Below are 26314 nucleotides of genomic sequence, written 5' to 3'. Positions count from 1 at the left end.
CCTCAGGGCCCACTAACAGGCCAGGTTTGCAAGATAACTGAAATACATCACAGGTGATATCCTTTGCTACTCAGTGATTGCAGTATTCTAGTCTGCATCTCCCCAAGGTAATACATAAAATCTGGCCTGTTAGTGGGCCGAGGACAGGGTTGATGACCACTGCTGTAAAGGACAGTGATATTGGGGGCATGTTAGAGGAGATTAAAGAAGACCACTTCCATTACCCCCTTACAAACAGCTCAATGCTCCCACTAGACTGCAGGGATCCAAGGGAAGCACCAAGGGCAACATGAAGTCTTCTGGATGCAAAATGTCCAACTTTTCCTCGTGCCATCTGTAACGGAATGGCCTGTGATACCCAGAGACGTTTGAAGGATGCGGGGTACTCCTGTGCCAGTTTCACCAATGACTCTTGGGTCATCCTATGTCCAATAGGGGCATAGGATGACTGAGAAATTTTATCTCGGATTACATGAGATGGGACAGCAATGATAATTTATGTATTGCAGGATATCTCGAATTACAGGTGGTTAATTCTGACCCCAACAGGTCAATAGGAGAGTGACTTATTCATGTGGGGACACAGACTGTTAAGATGTTAATTGAGTCTGGCTCCTAAGATATTTCATTGTGTGAAAGTCCATTGATGATAGATGTGTTGGGGGTTGGCAGTCTGAAAGTCCAAATGGCTGACTTTTAAGCTGTAGTGGATTAGCATGTCAATTACGTCTACAAAGGAATGTGTATTGTGTATCAGGTGAGAATAGCTTATCGCAGAGTCATAACGTCTGAGTAAATGACTAGTAATAAGTTCATGTAGATTATCTGAATGTCATTATCTAAAGGAATGTGTATTGAGCACCCATTGTGTCATGGGTGGAGTTGAGTCATTGTCCATATTTGGTTGCTAACTGTATAAGAAGAGCTGAGTTTACCATTAAAGCAGTGGTCCTCAACCTGGGGGTCGGGACCCCCTCGGGGGTTAAATGATGATTTTCAAGGGGTCACCAAATCCTGGGCAGTTCCTGAAGCCTGCACCAGCCTTTTTAAGGCTGCCTAGCATGTGGCCGCCCAGCAGAGCTGTTCCTGGAGCCCATGGTCTCCCACTCTGCCTCCTTGCAGCTGCCCATTCAGTTCACGGCATGGCTGGGGGGCAGAGACTAGAGGTCTGCTGACTGGTGAGGAATGTGAAGTGGGAGGGGCTGGAGGAGACCCTATCTCCTGATTTCAGCATAGGTGTCACTGCTACGAGACACCACAAAGTCAGAGACAGTAACACTAGCTGTGATTATAGTTGCCATTAAAAGTCCCCAGATTAGCTGATGACCTCGATCCAGAGCACCCAAGCTGGTTGATTAGAACTCCCCCCCAGCATTGCCACTCATCCCCTTCCCCCCACCAAGGAGTAAGAGAAGGAATAAAAAATGGAGAATACATGGAAGGGAGAGGAAAAGAGGGGGGAGGAAGAAAGAACATAAAAAAGATGGCTAGAGAGAGGGATGGGGGGGGAACAAGAAATTAGGATAGAAAGATAAAAGGGAAGGAAAGGAGAACAAAGAGAGAGTGGTACATCCTAAAATGTACCATATGAGGTTTAATACTGTACGAGTGGAGGGGACTCAGGGAGCGATAAATGTCCGTGCGTTAGGGGTGCAAATTACTTGCCTTGGGTGCTGACAACCCACACTATGAAAATAATTTTACTGTTAGGGGTCCCCACAACTTTTATCAAGGGGCCACGGCACTAGGAAGGTTGAGAATCACTGCATTAAAGGATTCATTCGTTTGGAACCAGAGAACAGAGCTTGTGTCTCATTATTCTGGGAAAATCCATATGGGCCGTGTCTGCTGGATTGTGGAGTGTCGGATAAGCCGTCTTGGGTTGGTGGAATGGAATATCGTAAACGGTGTTAACCCCTGACCGTTACACCATCTAAAAGTAGAAAACATGTTTTGATTGGCATGCTTGCGCAGGGCCTCCTTTTCCTTACCCTCCCACACCAAGTGCAATGGCTGCTGCAAAACAACAGGTGCACTTTGAGCCAAATAGATGGGTGAACAGCAGAGATCTACCTCTAAAATTGGGCAAAGTGCAAACTTCCTGCAAAGTGGCCCAACAAACAAAAATATTGAAAAAAAATAAAATTAAAATTAAAAAAAAAAAAAACAGATTAACTGCAGATGATCCTTCGATTTTATTTAAAAGAAAAAAAAAAAAGAAAAGTGATGCTATGATAGTGATGGGGGACCACCATTCTTTAATATAAACATTCAGATTTGAAATGAACGTCCTATGATGGAAAAATAATATTAATAAAATAAGCGAAGGAGAGAGAGAAAAAAAAAAAGTTGGACAGAAACTTCACAAGTCGTCTGTCAGTAACATTTATCGGACTTAAATAAGGAGGGGCGAATCCAAGTTTCTCTTCTTTCTTTTTTTTTTTTTAAAATGGCACTTTTCTTACAAACCAATGAGCTTAAAACAAAAGAAAATATATATAATATATATATATTTTTTGCACTGATGCAGGTGTTAAAGTCAAATGCCCCCTAAAAGAAAATAAAAACAAAAAAAAAAAAAACGGCTGCAAAATGCAGAAAAACCACATTTAGGCTCTATTACATTTACAAATACATACATAAATATATTACATACACCGGCAAACCAAAAAGAAAGCGGGTATAAGTTTTACACTAAGGATGTGTTTTGTAGATTCTTCCCGCACAGACGTTTTGGCTGATCACAGTTGTATCTTCCATAAAGTATTCAGAACTAATGGTGGCGTCCAGGAATGGGCTTCTAGCGTCATCTTCCTCGAGGGCGGCGGCGGCGGGACACCTCAGTTTGTCCAGTAGGGAGAACTGGTGTAGGCGGTCTTGTTGGCCTGAGTCTTCTGCTGCATGGAGTTGGGCTGACTGCGCTGCCCGGAGCCACCCTGCAACGGAAAGCCAAAAAGGAGTTATGTTTTCTGACTCAGAAAATGAGAATGATACTGGGAAAGAGTCACTGTCTCACCTATACAGCCAACAGGAAGCCTGCACCTGTGGAGTATATTCCTGAAAAACTGGTTTCCTCGTCTCTCCAACTTTTAGAGGTTTGTTCTATTTTTTTGGGGGATCAGGTACCCGCTCCCACTTGCAGGAGATTGGAGCGGAAGTTCTAACCCCCACCAACCTTCTGGGACACATCAGTGGTCCCAGGAGGCTGCAAGTCTATTCATAAAGCGCAGCGCGACTCACACATGTTCAATAGGAATGCGGCTGTGTAACCGCAAGAAAGGACAGCCGGTGTACTGCCGATGAGTGTCCCCCTGTACTGCGCAGGCACAGCACTTGCCTCTAAAAATACCTGAAAATGCGACGTCTGCGTGGACCTCGTTGTAAGTGGCCAGTCGGCCTCACGTCCTCGCGGGCTCAATTTGCTCACTCGGCCTCCTGGCTCTTTTTTTTTTTAACACACTCCATGTCCACGGGGATGGTAAAAAAATTAGCCTGGATGTCAGAAGTGTGTGCAAGCGCCGTCTAGAGCTACATGTTTGTCAATTTTCGGGGGCAAGCCCCTGCGTAATACAGGGGGGGCATAATCCGCCGGGGGAACCTTTTTCGGCAAGACACCAGCTTTCCTAAGTAATCACGACTCCGCCACAAAGAAGCCAGGTGAGGACAGCGCTGGATCCTTGAATAGGTAAGTATCTGTTTTTTTTTTAAAGACCAGAAATGCTCTATAACAGTGATGGTGACTCTTGGCACCCCCAGATGTTTTGGAACTACATTTCCCATGATGCTCAGGCACTTTGCAATGTAGGTGAGCATCATGGGAAATGTAGTTCTAAAACATCTGGGGTGCCAAGGTTCACCATCACTGTCCTATAAAGTGTATATAAAACCTTACAATGAACTTCGCCATTATCTCCCTTTAACCAGTTGCCGACCGTGTCACGCAGATATACTGCGGCACTATGGCACTGCTGGGCGAAATCCCATACGGGTACATCCTACCCGTTTTCAGCCACGGCCGCTGCATGGCAGGGGACCCGATGCGCATTGCTGGCGGGCACGATCGCCGCAGGCCACGCACGATCGCGTGCAAGAGCACTAACACGGGGATTTGTGTGTAAAGGAGCCCTATTGTTTCTTCCAACAAAGTAGGAAAAATGATAGGGCTTCTCTCCTAGTCGCTCACATCCCCCACACAGTTAGAACATATATTTAACCCCTTGATCGCCCTTAGTGTTAACCCCTGCCAGTGACATTTACACAGTAATCAGTGCATTTTTATTGCACTGTTCGCTGCATAAATGCCAAAGGTCCAAAAAAAAAAAAAAAAAGTGTCAAAAGTCTCCTATCTGTCGTCGCATTGTCGCATTACTAGTTAAAAAAAAAAACATGCCATAAAAATGAGAAACATCTTTCCCATAGTTTGAAGACGCTTTAACTTTTGTGCAAACCAATCAATATACGCTTACTGAGATTTTTTTTTTACCAAAAATATGTAGAATATATATTGGCCTATACTGAGTAAAAAAAATTGTTTTTAAAAATGCTGGTGACATTTATTATAGCAAAAAGTAAAAAAAAAAACATTTTCTAAAATTGTCACTTTTTTGTTTATAGCGCAAAAAAAAAAAAAAACGCTGAGGTGATAAAATACCACCAAAAGAAAGCTCTATTTGTGAAAAGGACACAAATTTAGTTTGGGTACAGTGTTGCACGACCGCGCAAGTGTCAGTTAAAGCCACATATCTGGACTAAGGATAAGCTCCGGCGTGTTCGAATGGTACACGTGCAGCAGAGCCCGCCAGGAAGTGTGCACGGCGCTGCGCTAATGACAGCCAGGGAGACATTGTCCCGATGCTCGGCTGCAGAGATCAGGAAATGTTTCCCTGGCTGTGATTAGCGCAGCGCCGTGCACACTTCCTGGCGGGCTCTGCACGTGTATCATTCGTGTTTACGGCGCCTGCCGTGTAGAGCTGACTGCGCAGGCGCCGTAAACACTCGAGCGTCACTTCGGGTATTTTCGGAAGGCGTGACGCGCTTTAGCAGCCCGTCAATCAACTCCGCTTTGCTTAGGAACGCCTATACCCGGAAGGAATCCCCGCTCGGAGCCTGATAACATAGGCTGATAAAACGATAAGTACAAAAAAAAAAAACACAGCATACTGCAGATGTCAGCAGTATGCTGGATCTAATGGCAGAAAGATGATTTTTGGGTGAACCCCCGCTTTAATCTGGACCAGCACCCGGCTCAACCCTCTCAGCAAACTGCCAAGAGCCCGAGCTTGAGCCGGCAGCAGCAGCCCAGCGCTTCAGTGAGCGAGGGGGCCAGAGCACTCTGCTCAGGGAGCTGTGAGAACCAAGCGATCAGTGGTGTTCACAGTGTTAGAGCCAGCGGGGGACCAATGCAGCATCTACCCAGGGAATTATGATAGAAAAAATAAAAAGATTCCTAAACTTCTCTCTAAAAAGGATTTTACCCCCACTAGCTCCCGAAAAACTGTTCAAATCTTCGGCAGCACTGGCCATTGATTTCAATGGCAGGGGCGTTTTAGGAGCGTGTCTTCACCGCTCCCGCAATGCCCCAAACAGGCTTGCAGGACCTTTTTTCCCGTCCTGCAAGTGCACCGCTCCAGTGTTAAAGCAATCGGGCTTTCACACTGGGAGGCGTTTTTTTAGACGCTATTTTTAGCCCTTGAGCGCCTTAAAAACGCCTCAGTGTGACAGTAGTCTAAGTGCTAAAAAAAACATCCCGCTGGAAATCTTGCGAGCCAATAACTGCATGTTCTCTCTCTCTGTGCCGACTGCCTTCAGTTATTATTACCAACTACTTCTGTGGACTATAAAACACCCCGCCTGAGTTATGAAGATATGGGGGGAGGGGGGTTGTGTGGTCCTAAATCACTTCCTGTCCCATGGTGAAATAGTTCCAACAGGGTCACTTGAACAAAATGAATATCAGGTGACAACTATTAAAAATAAAGACCAAAAAGGCTGGGACGCACCAATATGGATAGAAACTCATGTACCTAGTCTGCTTACTGTGCATGTTTATTACATATTCCATTGTACAAGACACAGAATGAGGAGGTAGATGAGGCTTGTTCAGCAGGTACATGCAGTGATCATGTGACTACAAGCCTGTTTATTTTGTACGGTTTGTGCGTTTCTCACCTGTCCATCCTGCTGGAGGTGGTGATGGAGCAGCTGGGAGTGAGGCTGCTGATGAGCAGGTAGAATATGAAGGAAGGGAGCTGGGGCGTAGCCGGCAGCAGCACCTGGGTTCAGGGGCCCCGTTGAGCCAAGGGCAGAGGGGAGGCTGAAGGGCGGTGGTGTAGCTGCATGGAATCCCTGCTTGTCAAAGGTCTGAAAGGCATAAGAGTGAACTGATTTAAAAACCTCCTGAGATAGACAGAGCGCGGCACAATCATAAAGACTTGTACTCACCTGAGTCTTGTTGTAGACCGATCCGCTGATGTCCGGCACGCCCGTGTTACTGGAGCTCACCGACACTCCTGTGCAGACAGAAACACATGTCACATACGGACCCCCGCTAATACCCGGTGTATCAAGTCACTGACACAAGTCATGCATCTCTTTGTATCCCTGGTAAGAGATCAAAACCTCCTTTTCCTGCTGCCGTGTGGGCTAAATCATTTATTGCAAACATGACTTGGCCTAAAAACTAACGATGGCGCACAAATGCAGCATCTTGTGGCACCTCTAATTACTGGTGTGTCTGAACCTCATCATACATCTAATAAATACCAAAGATTTATTGGGCCGTTTTTTTCAATTAGACATTCTCTACTCATGTTTAACCACTTCCAGTCCAGGCCAATTCTGGCATTCCTCTCCTACGTGTAATAAATATGACTTGTTTGCTAGAAAACGTAGAACTCGAATGACATTATATATATATATATGTAGTCCTAGAGAATAAAATGGTGGATCGTTAATTTTATGTCACACGCCATTTGCGCAGCAGTTTTTCAAATACAAAGGGGGCAGAGGACACCGTCATATGCAGGGCCACCCCCATAGCAGTGTCCTCTGCCACCCCTCACATCACCTCCCTCCCAATCCCTGCGCTCTGAGCCAAACTCCCTCCCGAGCCCTGTGCGCTAAACGCAGCGTGCCAACGATCACTGCATACTGAGCGCAATGCGCCAACGATCCCTGCACAGTGAGCGCAGCGCGCCAACGAACCCTGCACACTGAGCGCAATGCGCCAACGATCCCTGCACACTGAGCGCAATGCGCCAATGATCCCTGCATACTGAGTGCAATGCGCCAACAATCCCTGCCTGAGGGACAGTGAACTGTGCAGGGCCACCCCCATAGCAGTGTCTCTGCCACCCCTCACATCACCTCCCTCCCAATCCCTGCATTCTAAACCAAACCCCCCCGATCTTTGAGCCAAACTCCCTCCCGAGCCCTGCGCGCTAAACGCAGTGCGCCAGTGATCCCTGCACACTGAGCGCAAGGCGCCAACGATCCCTGCACACTGAGCGCAAGGCGCCAACGATCCCTGCACACTGAGCGCAAGGCGCCAACGATCCCTGCACACTGAGCGCAAGGCGCCAACGATCCCTGCACACTGAGCGCAATGCGCCAACGATCCCTGCACACTGAGCGCAAGGCGCCAACGATCCCTGCACACTGAGCGCAATGCGCCAACGATCCCTGCACACTGAGCGCAGCACGCCAACGATCCCTGCACACTGAGCGCAATGCGCCAACAATCCCTGCCTGAGGGACAGTGAACTGGCCCCCCTGATATTAGGCCAAGTAAATATATTACAAACATGTCACACTTTAAAATTGCATCTGCCCGTAAAACGGCACTAAAATTATAGTATCTAAAATTCTCCATAGGTAACGCTTTAAAAGCTTTTACTAGTTACCAATTTAGGCACCTTTCACACTTGTGCAACTTGTCCTGCGACTTGGGACTGCAAAGCTGCAGGACGAGCCATAGCCCATGATTTCCAATGAGTTCCATTCCTATCTGTGACTCCAAAAGTAGTCCCTGCGCTACTTTGGTCCGACATGAGGTACATAGACCTCAAGATTACACAGGCTTTGCTTCAAGTTGCATCAAACATGCGGCAAAATGGCGCAACTTTCAGGTCACACAAGTGTAAAATGGGCCTTAGAGTCAAGGAGATATGGCACTAAAATTCTTGCTCTGCCATTTACAGCGATCGCTGTTTACATATGCGTGTGGGACCTCTGGTCGTGTTCGCATTTGCACGTGAGAACTTTTACACACGGTACCTACATTTTTTTTAATCAACTTTATTGCTATTACAAAGGATGAACATCATCCCTTGTAATAGCATGGGCCGTGACAGGTCCTCTGATGAGAGATCTGGGGGTCCAAGATTGCTTCTTTGGCCCCCAATACAGTCGATTAGACACAGATTGGTCTGATCGGCTGCTTTATTGGTTAACAGCCACGTAAACAAAGAACAGAAACAAAGTGATGACATCCTCGTCACTTCCTGTTTGACATCACACAGTGGGATGAACAACATCCGTTCCTCTCACTGTGTGCCCAGAGCTGAACGTTGCCGGTCCTAGGTTTACTAGGCTTCCCAATCGCACAGGACTCCCTCCAGAGGTGGTTCTGGTCAGCTCAGTAGATTGCTTTAAGAAAGGCCTGGATACTTTCCTAAATGTACATAAAATAACTGAGTACTAAGATTTATAGGTAAAGTTGATCCAGGGTAAATCCGATTGCCTCTCGGGGGATCAGGAAGGAATTTTTCCCCCTGCTGTAGCAATTTGGATCATGCTCTGCTGGGGTTTTTTGCCTTCCTCTGGATCAACTGTGGGTATGGAGTTGGGTTTATGGGATTGTACTGCGTTTTTTATTTTGTTTGTTTATTTTTTGTGGTTGAACTGGATGGACTTTTTTCTTTTTTCAACCTGACTAACTATGTAACAGGAGAGCACAATAAAGGTGGCAGCAGCTCGAACATGAATTCTGAAAGACCCGATCCAAGACCAGAGTACTTTTTCTTCATTTTCTGCTATTTGCTGCATATTGATCAGTTAAAAAGGACGGTGGCCTCTGGTCTAAGGACTCAACAAGGTAAATAGGTCACAATCATCATGAAAGAGCTGTCGTTAGATGCCATGAAATCACAAATTTAGAATTACAATCCTCTGATTGTAGTTCCGTGTCTGACCAGTAGAAGTCGAAGTCTGTGTTTGGTCCTCATGTCATCGCTCACCCCTGCTCTGGGGACAGAAGAAGCAGGCTGCGTGTGTTTTCAGCCAGTCAGCACCACTCAGAAATCTCATTTTTTGTTGTCCAAATAGCCGAGTTTACTGACCCAAAGTGTATCAAGGTAGCAGTTAGTGAATACACCAACTCATACGCTGCACATTGGCCAAATTTAGTTTTGATTCTACAAACAAATTGTATTCAAAGGTTCAGAACCCCAAGCCTTCCCTCTTTAGATGTGCTGGTGTCTGATCAATGGGCCGCAGAGTTGGGCTGTTCCTGGTAGAGCCAATTATGGACCGTTTACTTATGTAATTAGGCTACAGTAGTGAATGGGCTGGGTTCACCCACCGTGGGCCTTGGTTGTTTCTGTTACTCTGTGACCGAGTATCCATTGTTGCTGAACCTTATGCAAATGAAATACGATTACGTGCCGATGGTGCTGTATACTAAATGCAAGGTGCTTCAGCATAATATGTCTCGATAAGGATTTCTGTACTGCTTCTCTATTGTTGAATTCTCAATAAAGTTCCTTTTGAATAAAATAAACAGATACATGGGCTGCAGAGACAAAATTACCTTTTCCTGGCCCAGTACCAGCAGACTTGCTTTGTGCTTGAGCCGAGCCGCTGTATCCTCCTTTGCTGTAATCTGCAGCTGTTGTCCCCTGGGCTAGGTCATCGTAGCCTATGGGAAAAGAGACTAAATCACATACACATGAAGTGAACCAATCAGTGAAGGCGGGGAGGTTAGAGGGAGCTGACCAAGAGATGGTTACCTGCCCCGTAGCTGTGTTGCCCATACCCTCCGGCCTGCTGGAAGGGAGTGGACGCCGTGTTTAAGTTTACTCCGTGGGTTTTGGCTGATGCAGGAGGTACCTGGGTAAGATACAACAAAACAATTCAATAAATTGGGGGGGGGGGGGACGATTATAGAAGAAAAAAAGGGAGGCAATAACACAGATTTCTTCTCGTGGTGTAAAACCAACCTATCAGTGCTCTTAAAAAAACACACGATTTATTTTACCTACCAGATTACCTGTTTAGGCCACAAAGGAACCACACATGCTTTTTCTATGGCAAGTACCCTTTGACCGCTTCAGCCCCGGAAGATTTTATTCCCTTCCTGGCCAGAGCACTTTTTACAATTTGGCACTGCGTTGCTTTAAAGAGGAAGTAAACCCTGATGGGTGTTACTTCCTCTTTGTTTCCCTGCAAAGGTAAAGCATAATGGGCTACTATGCATCGCATAGTAGCCTATTATGTGACACTTACCTGCAGGAGAAGCCCGCAATGTCCTTGTCTTCCTCAAGAGTAGCCATTCTTCACCCCTCTTCCTTCCGGGGGCCACAAACTGCGGCTCTGTGAGTCGCGTGTCGTCACATGCGCGCGGGAGCCTCCACTCACGGCATGACCCGAGTTAGAGACGGCACAGTGTGCCCTTTCTAACTCCGGAGCATTTGCAGAACGAAATCGCCGTACGGCGATTTGCAAATATCTCCTAGACCGTGCAAGTCTGGGAGACATTTCAAGCACCTACAGGTAGGCCTTAATCTAGGTTTACCTGTAGGTTAAAGTGGTTGTAAAGGGTTTACAACCAATTTAACCGACAATTGCACGGTCGTGCGACAGTGTACCCAAACGAAATTTGGGTATTTTGTTCCCCACAAATAGAGCTTTCTTTTAGTTTTTGATCATATTGATATACAGTAAAACCTTGGTTTGAGAGTAACTTGGTTTGAGAGCGTTTTGCAAGACCAACAAAATGTTTTAATAAATGTCTTGATATAAGAGTAGCGTCATGTCACAACTGAGTATAAAATAGAAGAAAAGAGTGTAGCAATATGGTTACATTTACTGAAGGTTCAACATTTAGCAACTAATTGCTACATTTAGAAGTGCCTCTCTTCTCTTTTATACCCTGTAAAAAAAATGCTTTGATATACAAGTGCTTTGGATTACAAGCATATTCCTGGAACGAATTATGCTTGCAAACCAAGGTTTTACTGTATATTTATGAAGCTACGCTCACTCGATTGCAGAAATTACTTTGCCAATTCAAAACCGCGTTTGGTGTAGCAACATAAAGTAGATATCTTCCAGCACAAAGTGACTTCCAAACGGGTAATTTATTGCATAATCACAACATAAGAAAGGTGCCATGTTTCGGAGTCACGCAGGACCCCTTCGTTATCACATGCCTGACAAATGGGTCCTGCGTGACTCCGAAACATGGCACCTTTCTTGTGTTGTGATTATGCAATAAACTAACCGTCTGGAAGCCACTTTGTGCCAATCCTTGGTGTTCTGGAAAATATCCACTTTGTGACTTGAACCAGTATCCAGCTGGTTGTTGCTGCAGCACACAAATTTTGAGAGCTTATACCAGGAACGTGTGTAATGGGAATATGAAATTATTACTGGTGAAGCAACATGTTAGCTGCCCCGCCTGCTTACTGTACTTGTGATGAGGTCGAGTTTAAGGTGTAGCAAAATGGCCGTGCGCACACGCAGTAGTCGGTCGAGCATTTTGACAGGCAAATTCCTCCGTGCACCGACGTCAGCCACTGAAGGGATGTACGACGCATTGCGGGTGTGCGCGGTTTGGAGCTCCAGCTGATTCCACCTCACAGGAAGTGATGCGGGTTGTACATTCTGCCAGGTTGCTCATTTTGTTAGAACAGGGGCATAGGAGCTTATCTAAAATCTACAAAACAATAGTGTGCTTGTGCTAAATACAAAGAAATAATACATATATAAAGAGCTGCAGCAAATATAACTAGAGGGTCCATGCTCTGTGGTAAGTGTACATTTTAAAGTGGTAGTAAAGTCTTTACTACCACTTTTACCTACAGGTAAGCCTATAATAAGGCTTACCTGTAGGTATAAAGAATATCTCCTAAACCTGTATGGTTTAGCAGATATTCCCCTCGCAATGCGCCGCTGATTGTAGCAGGGCATGCGCTGGGGGGATCCTCGGCTAAAGGGCCGGCAGCCGCCGGACCTTGCCGGAATGAAATCTCCTGCACGCATGCGTGGGAGTGACGACATCGCCGCTCCAGCCAATCACAGCGCTGGAGCGGCAATACCCGGAAGACACGCCGAGGCAAGATGACATCTCGCTCGTCGTGGACCAGGTTAGTTCTCTACAACTCGTTTTAAGGTAAGTATTTCATAATGAGCTAGTATTGGCGGGTATACAACCGCTTTAACCTTTGTGTCGGTGGCTTTCACAAGGGTAGAGGATTCCCTTTTGAACCTACATTTACTAGCACTCCTATGGTGGGTTTCTTTCACTGGTTCCTTCGCCATCTGGCTTTTTTGATTTCAGCCATTGTGCTTTTGGAGATTGTTTTTTTGTACACTTTTTTTGCACATTTTTGATTTGTCAATATAAATTCCATAACATTTTCTGAGTGCAACGTATTTATTCTTATTCATAGGAGTTTATCTGACTAATGAAAGCAAATAGGAAGCATTTTGTGAAGGTTTGCTCTTGGACAGGTCCCTGTGAAATTTTCACTTCCAACAGAGCACAGAATACTTACAAACATGGTGGGGCCGTACTGGAAAGCGCTCGGTACACCTGGCATCCCAGCGTAGTAAGGTAGGCCTGTGTAGCTATAGCCGGGCGGCAGGGTTGGGTTTAGGAACGGCTGCTGAGCTGTATGGTGAGTCTGTGTCTGATTCTGCTGTGGTTGTGCCAACGTCGTGGCAGGGGCCGGAGACGCAGAATCGGCACGGCCGAACTTTGCTACATCACCTGCAACAGGGAAAAGGTCAATAACTAAAAATCCATGCAAACACCTCTGTTTACTACACACATATTTATATATATATATATATATATATATATATATATATATATATATATATATATATATATATAAACCCCTGTCAAACATGGTGGCTGCAACTGTGAACCTCTGCTTCTGAAAATACAAATTGCCTGGCTGTCAAGCTATCTGTCTAACTACAACATTTTGAGTCACCACTGAACAGGAACAAGTATGCAGATGAAGACTTATAACTGTGCTGATGCTCATTATGGGTTTACTGTAAACTTCTGCTTCAGCACCACAAAGGTCATCTTTTGCATCCGCAGCGTCATCACAGGCTGTGAGGCAGGACACTGCTGGACCATGTGATGTCAGACACCTTTCTGATGCAGCGAAAAATAGGTATAGCTATGACTAAGCACTGTTGAGTGTGTGAAACGCGTCAGCTTCTTTATCCTGTACCCTGCTGCGATTTGTACTTTAGTTATTTTGCACAATAAGACCCCTTTTACACTGAATCGTTTTTACAGCGTTCTAGCGTTAAAAAAAAGGATTTTTGTACTCACCGTAAAATCCATTTCTCTGAGTTCATAGACGGACACAGCATCCTTTGACCTTAGGGTTATGTTCCTCCTACCAGGAGATTTTAGGCAGAATTCTTACAGCACCCAAGGTGTTAAAACTTTCCTTCATGCCGCTCCTCCCAGGGGGCGTGGCTCCCCCAGGCATAACCCACACCCTGCTTTAGCAGCCTCAGTTCGTAACAAGCAGTACAAACCAAGGAGGGGTGGGTGCTGTGTCCGTCTATGAACTCAGAGAAATGGATTTTACGGTGAGTACAAAAATCCTTTTTTCTCTTTCGTTCATAGACGGACACAGCATCCTTTGACCTTAGGGACGTCCCCAAGCAGTGTCAAAAAAACGAGGGGTGGGAAAATAACACAGCAAACAACAGGTTACACCCCAAACAAAACCGGAGTTACTCAACGGAGGAACTCCAACCTTAAACTGCCGCCTGTAACACCCTGCGGCCGAATGAGGCATCAGAAGATGCACTCACATCCACCTTATAAAACTTTGAGAAAGTGTGGACCGACGACCAGGTCGCAGCCTTACACACCTGTAACACAGAGGCTTGGTGTCGGAAAGCCCAGGAGGCTCCAATCGCCCTGGTCGAATGCGCCGTGACCCGAAAAGGAGGCGCCCGCCCCTTCAGGGCGTAGGCCTGAAGCACAACCTGTCGGATCCACCTGGAAATGGTGGCCGACGAGACTGCCAGGCCCATACTGGGACCGGACACAGACACGAACAGCGAGTCCGACTTCCGGAACGGAGCTGTCGCCGACAAGTAAACTCGAAGGGCCCGAACCACATCCAGAGAATGTAAAACGGCTTCCTTCGGGTTCTTCGGCTGAGGACATAATGATGGAACAACAATGTCCTCGTTAATGTGAAAGGCCGAAACGACCTTCGGAAGAAAAGAAGGTCGCGGGCGCAGCACCGCCTTATCCTGATGGATGACCAAGTAGGGGGCCTTGCAAGACAAGGCCGCCAGCTCAGACACTCGTCTGATAGAGGTAATAGCTACCAGAAAGACCACCTTCTGCGACAAAGTCAGCAAGGGGATCTCCCGAATGTCCTCAAAGGGGGCACGCTGAAGCGCCGAGAGGACCAAGTTCAAGTCCCAAGAAGGTAGCGGAGGGCGCACCGGGGGGGCCACATGCCGGACCCCCTGCACAAACGTGCGAACCAAAGAGTGCGCTGCCACGGGACGCTGAAAATAAACAGCCAGAGCAGAAATCTGACTCTTGATCGTGCTCAAGGCAAGAGCCTGGTCCACTCCCCGCTGTAGGAACAGCAGGATCCGGGACACTGCGTAAGTACGGGGGTGCCACTTCATCTCCTCACACATAGAGATGTATGCTTTCCATGTACGATGATACATTTTTCGAGGAGTGGACTTCCGTGCACGTATCATGGTAGAGATTACCGGGCCCGACAGGCCCCGGTCCTTCAGTACCTGGTTCTCAACAGCCACGCCGTTAAAGCCAGTGACCGTAAAGCAGGATGGAAGATCGGGCCCTGAGACAGGAGATCTTCCCTCAGAGGCAGGCGCCAGGGGGGCGTCTGCCACCAGACGTACCAGGTCCGCGTACCAAGAGCGACGCGGCCAATCTGGGGCGATCAGGATCGTTGGAATCCCTTCGGCTTCCACCCTGCGCAGCAGGCGGGGTAGGAGCCTTAGAGGAGGGAAGGCGTAAATCAGGTGATATTGACCCCAAGGAGCCACTAACGCGTCTGACGCGTCTGCCCACGGGTCCCTTGACCTGGCCACAAACCGTGGTACCTTCCGATTGAGACGGGATGCCAGAAGGTCCACGTCTGGAGTGCCCCATTTTTGACACAGGATCTGAAAAACCTCCGGGTGGAGAGACCACTCCCCTTGATCCAGAGTCGTGCGACTTAGGAAGTCGGCTTGCCAATTCAGAACTCCCGGAATGTATACCGCTGACAGGGCCGGAACGGACCTTTCGGCCCACCGAAGTATGTGAGCGACCTCCGTCGCCGCGGCCGAGCTCCTTGTGCCGCCCTGATGATTGACGTACGCCACGGCCGTGGCGTTGTCGGACTGGATCCTGACAGGACGGCCCTGCAGCTCCAGGGACCACCTGACAAGGCACAGCTTGATCGCTCGGAGCTCCAGGATATTGATCGGCAGGCGGGACTCCTCCTGAGTCCAACGCCCCTGGGCTGACTGGGTGCCCCAGACGCCCCCCCCAGCCGAAGAGGCTGGCATCCGTCGTGACCACTGTCCAGCAGCACGGAAGAAAAGACTTCCCGGACCGAAGAACCGGAGACGTCAGCCACCATGCCAGGGAAGACTTGGCCAGATGGCTCAACCGAATCTGGCGATCCAGAGAAGATGGGACCCTGTCCCATCGTGACAGAATCTCCTTCTGTAGTACCCTGGTGTGGAATTGGGCATACGGAACCGCCTCGAAGGAGGCCACCATCAGACCCAGAACCCGCATGCAGAAGCGAAGAGACGACCACTTCTGGGTCGACAACTGTCTCACTGCAGATTGCAGGGTCCGCAGTTTTTCCGATGGGAGGAACACTTTTGCCTCCCCCGAATCCAAAACCAGCCCCAGGGGTTCCAGCCTCTGGGACGGAACCAACACTGATTTTCTGAGATTCAGAAAACCAGACAAATTCCTGCAGAGTCCGACACGTGATGGACACGTCCTCCTCTAACTCTGAGCCTGAAGAAGCTCTCAGGAGAAGGTCGTCCAGGTATCCCACGATAGCGATCCCTCGCTGCCGTAGCAAGGCCAGGATCGGGGCGAGCACCTTGGTGAACACCCGTGGTGCCGACGCCAGCCCGAAAGGGAGGGCCACGAATTGATAGTGGTCCTCCCCGATCGCAAAACGCAGATACCTTTGGTGGCTTGTGCAAACGGGGACATGCAGGTATGCGTCCATGATGTCCAAGGACGCCATGAAGTCCCCCTGGTGGAGGGCCGCTATGATAGAACGGACCGACTCCATCCTGAATCGCTGCACCTTGACAAAGGAGTTGAGGGCCTTTAGGTCCAGGACAGGGCGAACCCCTCCCTTCTTGGGAACCACGAACAGATTGGAGTAGAACCCCCGAAACCGTTCCAGCGAGGGAACCGGCACAACCACCCCTCTGTCCAGAAGATCCTGGACAGCCCCGGACAGGGCTAGCCGACGATCCGGAGGAAGCTGGAGGTTGGATGGAAAAAATCTGTTTGGGGGACAAGAGAGGAACTCTATCTTGTACCCCGAGGCGACCACCTCGCAAACCCAACGGTCGGTCAGAAGAGAGTTCCACCGATCCGCGAAGCCGTCCCCCCACCCGAGACCCGGGCGGGGGCAGACCTTCATGCGGAAGCAGGCTTTTCCGCAGGCTTGTTTGGTTTGTTAAACCAGGGGCGCTTACGCCCGGCAGCAGGGGCTTTTGCCCCCTGCGGACCTTTTCCAGCCGCGCTGGGCGCACGAAAAAAACGCTTAGGGGTAGTAAAAGTAGGACCTTGCTTGCGGCGAGGTTCCTTACCCTTCCCCGACTGAGGGAGCAAGGTGCTCTTGCCTCCAGTGGCATCCTTAATGATGTCATCCAGGGATGCCCCAAAGAGCCGTCCGCTCTTAAAGGGCAAATCCACCAAGGCCTTTTTCGAGGACTGGTCAGCCGACCAGCACTTCAGCCATATAAGGCGGCGCAGAACCACTGCGTAGACAGAAGCCCTGGAAAGCAAAGGAATCGAATCCATAGCCGCCTCACAGAGAAACTTCTGACCCTGAATCAACTGCTCAGCCAGGTCCCTAGAGGACTCGGAAGCACCCTGGACCTCCAGATCCTGCAGCAGGAGCTTCGCCCTTTCAGTTAGCGTCTGAGCAACCAGGGCGCCGGCCAGAGCCGGCCTTACCGCCGAACCCACCACCGAGAACAGGGAGCGGGCCACGGCCTCCACTCTCCTATCAGCGGGGTCCTTGAAAGCAGGAGCCCCCTCCACAGGCAACGTAGTAGCCTTACTCAGTCTGGACACAGGAGGGTCCACCGACGGAGGAGTGACCCACTTTTTTAAAAAGTCCTCCTCCAGGGGGTAACGGGTAGCAAAGCTTTTAGGAACAGTAAAAGCCTTTTGCGGTGTATCCCATTCCTTATACAACAAATTGTCCAAATAAGGAACACAAGGGAATACCTTAGCGGTACGCGGTGGTTTGCGGAATCCAAAAGGGACTGACACCGCTGGTGTCTCCGCCACATCCTCTAAATGAAGAGTCTCACGTACCGCAGTTATAAGAGCTCCAACAAATTCCTTGTCAGCAGACTCCGCAGCAGAGTCATCCTCGCTGTCCATGTGGGTTAAGCCCGCATCCTCTGACATGACAGAACCAGAAGCAGCAACAGCGTTATCAGATTCTGCGTCAGAGATATCCCCAGAAACAGCCTCCGGGGGGGGGCGCTTTTTACCCCCCAACCAAGCACTGGCAGCTTCAAACCTGGTGAGAAAAGACTCCAGGACAGCCGACACCGATTCAACAGATGTGGCAGGGGGAGGGGCGCTAAAGGTTAATTCCGGCATTGTGAGGAATGAGGGGCCTGATTCAGGCTCCATATTGCAGCTGCCGTGTCACCCCCACTGCCAATGGCAGGAAAAAAGTCCCCCACAGGTCACCTCCCGGCCGCTAGAGCACAGTCTGGGGCCCCCTGAGACTCACCACCCCCCTGGTACAGCGCGGTCTGTGAAGGACAAGTGTGTGCTGAGGAGAAGCTGCAGCGCTGCGTCTGTCCCCTCAGATGATTTGCGGTCTTTTTTCCCCGCCGAAACGGCCACTAGAGGCCGAACTAGTGCTGAAAACGGCGCCGGATAATACAAGCGCGGCTCCGGCAAAATGGCCGCCGTTGCGCAGTTTTAAAAAGACAGTGTACCCAAAAATGACAGTACACCAAAACAGTACACAGCACACACAAAAATGCCCAGAATGTCCACCACAGTCCCCTGCAGTGACACAGAACAGCCCCAGCCATACCCGAGTGAAAAAAAATATGAGCCCCAGGGAAAAAACCCCCTGCACAGCCGTCACCCAAAGGGGGAAGGAGGGAGAGGAATCAGGGAGAGAGGAAAGCAGGGGAAAACCCTCAGTCGACCTCCCAAGGGAAAACATTCCAGCCAGACCACTTACCTGAGTAAGGGGCCACTACTTACCTGTCCTGCGACTACCCGGCTGGAGGTATCCCAGACAGAACCAACGTCCGCGAACGGCATGGCTGTCAGCCAGACACACTGTGACAAGGCCATAGAGACCGGTCATATGTGTGCCCTAGAACCGAAGTTCCCCGGCCGCCCCTGGAGCAATGGGGCCTGTCGTGGACGTCCCAAAGCGGAGCTGAGGGCCGGCACACGCTCGAAGGCCGAACCTGGGGGGACTACAAGGGTCGAGGACCCAGCCTGTCACCCAGTCGGCTGTTGATAGAAGAATCGCAGGATTCAAAATAAAAATAAAATAAAAAAGCGAGAAAAAACTCGCAAAATGCAAAAAAATTTGCAAGAAAAAACTCCAGAGTCCAGGACTCCAGAGAGAGCCTGACTCTCCTGACGGTTTGGCAGAAACAAACTGAAGCTGCTGAAGCAGGGTGTGGGTTATGCCTGGGGGAGCCACGCCCCCTGGGAGGAGCGGCATGAAGGAAAGTTTTAACACCTTGGGTGCTGTAAGAATTCTGCCTAAAATCTCCTGGTAGGAGGAACATAACCCTAAGGTCAAAGGATGCTGTGTCCGTCTATGAACGAAAGAGAAATAGCGATATTAAGACGCTCATAAAACGCTCTCCATGCATCTCAATGGACCCTTTCACCCCGATTCCTGCAAACAGCATCTTTGGAGCAGCTTTTTTTGGAGCAGCTTTTGGGCGCAAAAAAAAAATGCCCCTCTCCATTGAAATGAATTGAAAGCGCTGCAAAAACGCCTTACCCTTTTCACACTGAGGCACGGCAAAAACGCCCTAAAAAGGTAGGGTCTTAGTGGTGCTTTACCAGCACATTGGGATTGCAGATGAGGCTTCGCTCGAATAACGCCCCAGTATGAAAGGGGCCTTAAAGGTGTTTTTATTGGAGTGTGGCTGTCCAGACTTTTCCTCATTCAATTGCTATATGCTCTATCCATGACCCATTTTCAGTGCCCTGGCTGAGGGAAGGAGGTTCTCTGTGGGACCTCTTTAATCTGTTCTAGTGCCCCCCCCCCTGTGTGCCTCTCCCCCCCCCCCCCCGTGGGACTCTCCCTCTCCCCCCCCGTGGGCCTCTCCCTCTCCCCCCCCCCGTGGGCCTCTCCCCCCCCCATGTGCCTCTCTCCCCTTGTGAGTCATCCTCTCCCCACCGTGTGCGTCTCCCTCTCCCCACCCGTCTGCGTCTCCCTCTCCCCCCCCCCCCGTGTGCCTCTCTGTATTAGAAGCCAAGCAGAATTAGACCTGATTAGTACCTGGATGGGAGACATTCTGGGTAAGATTGTGGCGATTCATAGGATTATTTTTCACCACTATTTGATTTTTTTTATCGTTTTGGGTTTGTAAGCACTGCACTTGTTATATACCTTCCATATGTTGTGCAGAGTTATCTAGGCATAGTGTCAGCAGCTAATATATGCATGATTCAAAATTTCACTTCTAGTGTAGATCTATAACAGGGATATGCAATTAGCGGAACTCCAGCTGTTGCAGAACTACAAGCAAGACTGACAGCCACAAGCATGACACCCAGAGGCAGAGGCATGATGGGACTTGTAGTTTTGCAACAGCTGGAGGTCCGCTATATGCATGTACCTGATCTATAATAATAATTAAAAAAAATTGTGGGCACCAGGTCTACCTGAGTATGGGTTGCTTGCAAGTCCTCCATCTCGGCCTGTCAGCGTTGCTGGCGCAGGAAATGTGATCCCATAGTAATCCTAAAAATACAAAAATAGATTATCCTTACAGGAAAGGCAACGCCTGAACTAGAAGTGATCAGACCCTGGTAAAAGGTACATGTACAATGAGTCGGTGTAGAAGACATGCCACCAGTCAGTGCCCTTACTTACCATCGGTAATCTGGACTGAAGCATCTGGAGATCATCATAGCCATATATCTGCTTGAAGAAAAGGAGAGAGAAAAGGGTCGGAGAGCTAAACAAACGAACATACAACAAATTCCTTAGGGCTCAGCCTTCCAGCTAGCAGATAATAAATATATGTATAGCCAAAACTTTTCTGTTTAATACTAGATAGTGTGTGAAGGGACTTTTCTTTTACACCCATCCTGGTAAGGGATGGGAAATGCAGTATTTTACAGCTTTCACCAAAACAGCAATATAGGGAGACCTTCCAATGAGAAGGGAGGAACTTGCCTCGCTTCTATTTGTGTCACCAGAAGAGGAAATTAAGGGAAAACTAAAAAAAAAAAAAAAAGAGACACAAACAGCAAAACTCACTGACCGGAGTTGTTACCCCTTCCTGGTGTTTTGTCAGATATGGCGACCCGTCAGAAATAGTAAGGGAAGTGACGTTTTGCCGCCATCATGCTACAGCCCGCACTCTTCCATAGCAAGTATACACTGAGAAGGTGGTAAGCGGATGCGTTACACCCACCGGCGTTTTGCATTTTACACAAATTTTTTACAATACAGTGAGTTTATATAGTGAAATAAAGTACTTACAACTCCGTTTTACTGTTTAGATGTTGAATTTTAACCAGTTCCCGACCCCCGCATGTACATATACGTCCACAATATGGCACGTACAGGCACATGGGCGTACACGTACGTCCTCGCCTATTAGCGGGTGGGGGGTCCGATCGGGACCCCCCCCGCTACATGCGGAGGTCGGGTCCGCTCGGGGAGCGATCCGGGACCACGGCGCGGCTATTTGTTTATAGCCGCTCCGTCGCGATCGCTCCCCGGAGCTGAAGAACGGGGAGAGCCGTGTGTAAACACGGCTTCCCCGTCCTTCACTATGGCGGCGCATCGATCGCGTCATTCCCTTTATAGGGAAGACACGATCGATGACGTCATTCCTACAGCCACACCCCCAAACAGTTGTAAACACATACTAGGTGCACCCTAACTCCTACAGCGCCACCTGTGGTTAACTCCCAAACTGCAACTGTCATTTTCACAATAAAGAATGCAATTTAAATGCATTTTTTGCTGTGAAAATGACAATGGTCCCAAAAATGTGTCAAAATTGTCCGAAGTGTCCGCCATAATGTCGCAGTCACGAAAAAAATTGCTGATCGCCGCCATTAGTAGTAAAAAAAAAAAAATAATAAAAATGCAATAAAACTATCCCCTATTTTGTAAACACTATAAATTTTGCGCAAACCAATCGATAAACGCTTATTGGGATTTTTTTTACTAAAAATAGGTAGAAGAATACGTATCGGCCTAAACTGAGGAAAAAAAATGTTTTATATATGTTTTTGGGGGATATTTATTACAGCAAAAAGTAAAAAATATTGCTTTTTTTCCCAAAATTGTCGCTCTATTTTTGTTTATAGCGCAAAAACTAAAAACCGCAGATGTGATCAAATACCACCAAAAGAAAGCTCTATTTGTGGGGAAAAAAGGACGCCAATTTTGTTTGGGAGCCACGTCGCACGACCGCGCAATTGTCTGTTAAAGCGACGCAGTCCCGAACTGTAAAAACACCTGGGTCTTTAGGCTGCATATTGGTCCGGGGCTTAAGTGGTTAAAAGCTGCGACAAGCGTGCGGATCCTACAGGTTTGACAAATCTGACAGAAGTTGGCTGCTTTTAAAATTCAACATGTAAACAGTAACAGAGTTCCAAGTACTGTAATCCTCTATATAAAGTTAGTTAACTATTAAAAAAACTTGTATGATGCAAAACTCCGGTGGGTGTAACAAGATGTCCGCTTACCCCCTTCTCAGTGTATCCTTACTATGGACGAGTGCGAGGTGTAGCAATACGACGGCGGCAAAACGCCACTTCCATTACACATGCTGACGGGTCGCCTAATCTGATGAAACACCAGCTCTAAACAATAAAAAAAGTTTTGGCTTTATATTTACTAACTTTAAAGTTAATTACAATGCACTTTAAGCCATTCATGTATTTGGTCACATTTCCACCAGCTCTCTAGTCTATTGCACTCATATAACATTTTCTCATCAAACTGATTCATTCATAACGAGAGGTCCCCCAGCCGTAGAGAGGTCCCCCAGCCGTAGGAGAGGTCCCCCAGCCGTAGGAGAGGTCCCCCAGCCGTAGGAGAGGTCCCCCAGCCGTAGGAGAGGTCCCCCAGCCGTAGGAGAGGTCCCCCAGCCGTAGGAGAGGTCCCCCAGCCGTAGGAGAGGTCCCCCAGCCATTTCGTTGGGAACATACACAATGCAAAATGGTGCATGTGACAATTTTGACTGCACTGGCAGCTCGTTCAAATTACAGGGATGCCTTAATGCAGGCTTGCCCAACCTTTTGAAGAGTGAGGGCTATCTAAGCGACTTGGTAACTGTTCGCAGGCGAAAATGAGTGAAGCTGGCGGGTGACAGGTCAGTTACATGCAGAGCGGACACATCCCGCTGTACTCTATTGGCCCAACGATCTGCCCAGAGAGAAGGGGACAGATCCCCTTCCGTTTTTTGTTAGCGAATCGGATTGGAGGTGGGCGTGTATAAACGGACACAAGTCCACCATAGAGATGAATGGAGGGTCCGATTAGGTCTGCCTGAAAAACGGACCGGCTGACCCAATCAGATTGATCACGTGAAAGGGGCCTAAGGCTGCTTTCACACTGATGCACTGTGGTTTACACGCACCATGGGTGTAGCGCAGTGGCACCTGTGACTTTCCTGCAGTTTAGCTGCATTTTGCCATAGAATTATTTTATATCCTTCTGCATGTAGGAGTTCTGGTGCGCGGTCACCAAACCCGTGGCATATAATAGAATTCTATTGCCCAGTGCATGTAACCCGCAGGTGCACTGCGGATCAGTTTGAAAGCAGTCCAGAGTAACCAGTGCAGAACTAAAACAGATATGCCCATTGCTATGCGATTTTAATAATAAATAAAAAACTGACATTTAAGAGTGAGTGATCCCAAATGTACTGTGACAGGAGACGGCACTATAAAGGAAGCGTCGTCTCCCTAATGCAGCTGCATGCTTCCTCTACCGCTGGCTACATCCTCAACACTGATGCTCTGGGATGGTAGTCAGTAACATGCGATTTGGGCTTGCCGACTTGCCATCTCAGATTAGGGGGTCGTGGGCCACATCAGAGGGCTCCACGGGCCAGCGGTTGGGCACCCCCGTCACCATGACGGCCAAGTAACTAGCATTTGCAGAGGAAGAGGTCAGCAATTGGAGTTGCTGTGTTTTGCAGCACAATTTATTTTAATCTATGTAATGCACAACTGCCAGTTTCCAGGGAGCTTTACACACGCAGACACACTCTTCAATCAAGCACACTCAGTTTAGATCTGCACACCACCAACTTTATTGTTCCAACACAAAAATGGACACTTCACCCGGCTGCCTGCTGACGCATTTCTCCCCATGTTGGGGCTTACTCAGAGTGAAGAATTAATGAAGCCACAGAAGTTCTTGGGCATGGCCCCATTAAATAGTAATTGCTTTTCAATCAGGGCAAAGCAGCTGTCGCACATGCAATCGGCTATTTCCTCAGACATCTGAAACAGCCATACACCATTCTCCCAATTCCAGGACATAGCTACTGGGCTTACTGGGTACGCAGGCAGGAGGCCTCCAGGTCCAACAATGTACTGGTTGTGCAAGAGAGGAGGGACGCCCTGTGGGAGGTTTGGAGGTGCTTTTCCTGGAAAAGGGAAACAATTAACATAAGGACTTCAATCGAGAGATCACAGATTTTAAAACGTATACATTATTCTAGCAGCTGTGATTGCACCATCTTCTAGTGACAGACGACAAGCTGTTGGGTTCGAGAGAGGAATGAGAACTATGGGCTAGATTAGTGTAATCGAGTACACAAGGTCCTTTCTCGCACTACAGATGGAAGACAGAAGGCTCAATTCACAAAGCCATTACATACGTGCCAACTGCCCCAACGCAAGTCATTTTTAGCCCTATGACATTTTGGCACTCACTGGCTGTCACTGCTGGAAATAAAAGATGCTTAGGGCAAAATATTATTATACTTGTTAGAGATATGGATGCACTCAGCATCCCTCAATGAGAAGATTGCAGGATTATAAATTAAAGTGGACCTTCGGTCATTTTTTCATCTATTAAATCTTCTGCCCTTGTTGTTTTAACTTTGGATAGTAGTACATTTTTTTTCTGCCAGTAAATACCTTATACAGCCCACTTCCTGTTTCTTGTCTGGTCATTAGCCTAGGTCAATGATGGCGAACCTTGGCACCCCAGATGTTTTGGAACTACATTTCCCATGATGCTCATGCACTCTGCAGTGTAGGTGAGCATCATGGGAAATGTAGTTCCAACACATCTGGGGTGCCAAGGTTCGCCATCACTGTCCTAGGCTTATGACATGCACAGCTCTCACACTCTCCTGAAAGTTTGCCAGAAAGGGAGGGGGGGCGAGTCATAAGAGGGCAAATGAAAGCTGCAGAGATGGACCTGTGTGTGTGTGTGTGTCTGTGTGAATCCAGGAAGTGAATAGGCAGCATCTTCAGTTTCCCACAGTTAAAAGGGATGCAGCCCGACTAAGTGGAGGGAGATTTCTGCAGCATATTTGACAAGTACAGAATCGCCGTATATATACACACAATAATATGCAAAGTGGTTGGAGGGAAGCTCCAGAAAGGCAAAGATGTTTTTATTATAAATTATGTGAGCAGACTGCAGTTACTCGTTAACATTTTAAAGTGACACTAAACTAAAATAATTCTATTCAAGTATGTATCTTAAAGTGATATTAAAGTTTTATACAAAAAAAAAAAAAGAAAACCAAACATACATACATTTCATACTTACCTGCTCTGTGCAGTTGGTTTTTCACAGAACGGCCCCGATCCTCCTATTCTCACCAGCGCTCCTGGCCCCTCCCTCCTACCCTCACAGCTTGCTATGGGGGCACCCGAGTCGAGCCACTGCTCTGTGTGTCCATTCAGACATGAATCTGCAGCTCGCCCCCCCCCCCCCCCGCTGCTGTCTTAGCCAATGAGGAAGACTCACAGACAGCCGAGACTCTCATGCAACATTGATGGATCGAGATGGGCTCAAGTAAGTACTAGGGGGGCTGTGGTTGGCTGCTGCACACAGGTGTATTTTTTTTTTTTTAAACGGATCAACGTGGGTACAAGCAGCCTGCCGGATTCTCTTGCGATTATTGCTAGCTGCTCCTATAGCCACTAATGATAATCACCATCTTCTCCCAGTAGGGATGGCTTTCTCCAGCCGTCCCAACTGGTAGAAGGCAATTGCTGATTCCCCGTCAGCACTGTGTGTTGATGCGGGAACCGTGCAAATTTCTTTCCTGCAACACCGTATACCTTACAATCTCCTTGGTAACGCATTCATTTGCCATTTTAGATTTGCAAGAGAGTCGATTTAAAGTAGCAGAAAACATCAGTCACTCAGTACTGCCCACACACCCTGCTACAGAAAATGTTTCATCAGTATCCATATATGCACCACATATTGTCTCCTTAATATCCACAACCCTAAACACTCTCAGCTCACCCCTGTGTTGCACCAGAGTCAGTACTAGTGTCAAGAGTAGATTGGCTATTATTGATTATCGTATCTGGCTCCTTATTCTCTCTCAGCACTGTAATTTTTCTAGACAGATCTTCAGG

General features: G+C 48.1%; 1 protein-coding gene across 11 annotated transcripts in view; it reads right to left on the bottom strand.

Annotated features, from left to right (window-relative positions):
* Positions 1 to 2171: 2171 nt before the first annotated feature.
* Positions 2172 to 26314, bottom strand: part of UBAP2 (ubiquitin associated protein 2) — a 119086-nt gene continuing 94943 nt past the window's right edge. For 5 of the 11 annotated variants that reach the window (XM_040336039.1, XM_040336038.1, XM_040336042.1 and 2 more), the window contains exons 20-28: positions 24260 to 24351; positions 20604 to 20654; positions 20393 to 20471; positions 12777 to 12991; positions 10008 to 10107; positions 9809 to 9931; positions 6442 to 6509; positions 6169 to 6360; positions 2172 to 2936 (exon numbers count right to left, since the gene is read on the bottom strand). In XM_040336039.1, the coding sequence (XP_040191973.1) occupies positions 2841 to 2936; positions 6169 to 6360; positions 6442 to 6509; positions 9809 to 9931; positions 10008 to 10107; positions 12777 to 12991; positions 20393 to 20471; positions 20604 to 20654; positions 24260 to 24351 (1016 nt within the window). In that variant the 3' untranslated portion in view covers positions 2172 to 2840. The remainder of the gene's footprint in view (positions 2937 to 6168; positions 6361 to 6441; positions 6510 to 9808; positions 9932 to 10007; positions 10108 to 12776; positions 12992 to 20392; positions 20472 to 20603; positions 20655 to 24259; positions 24352 to 26314) is intronic. The other 6 variants (XM_040336043.1, XM_040336048.1, XM_040336045.1 and 3 more) reach the window with 4 other exon arrangements.

The sequence above is a fragment of the Rana temporaria genome, chromosome 1, assembly GCF_905171775.1.
Source record: "Rana temporaria chromosome 1, aRanTem1.1, whole genome shotgun sequence".
Lineage (NCBI taxonomy): Eukaryota > Metazoa > Chordata > Amphibia > Anura > Ranidae > Rana > Rana temporaria.
The sequence above is the reverse complement of the archived record's forward strand: the minus strand, read 5'-3'. Positions and strand labels throughout refer to the sequence as shown.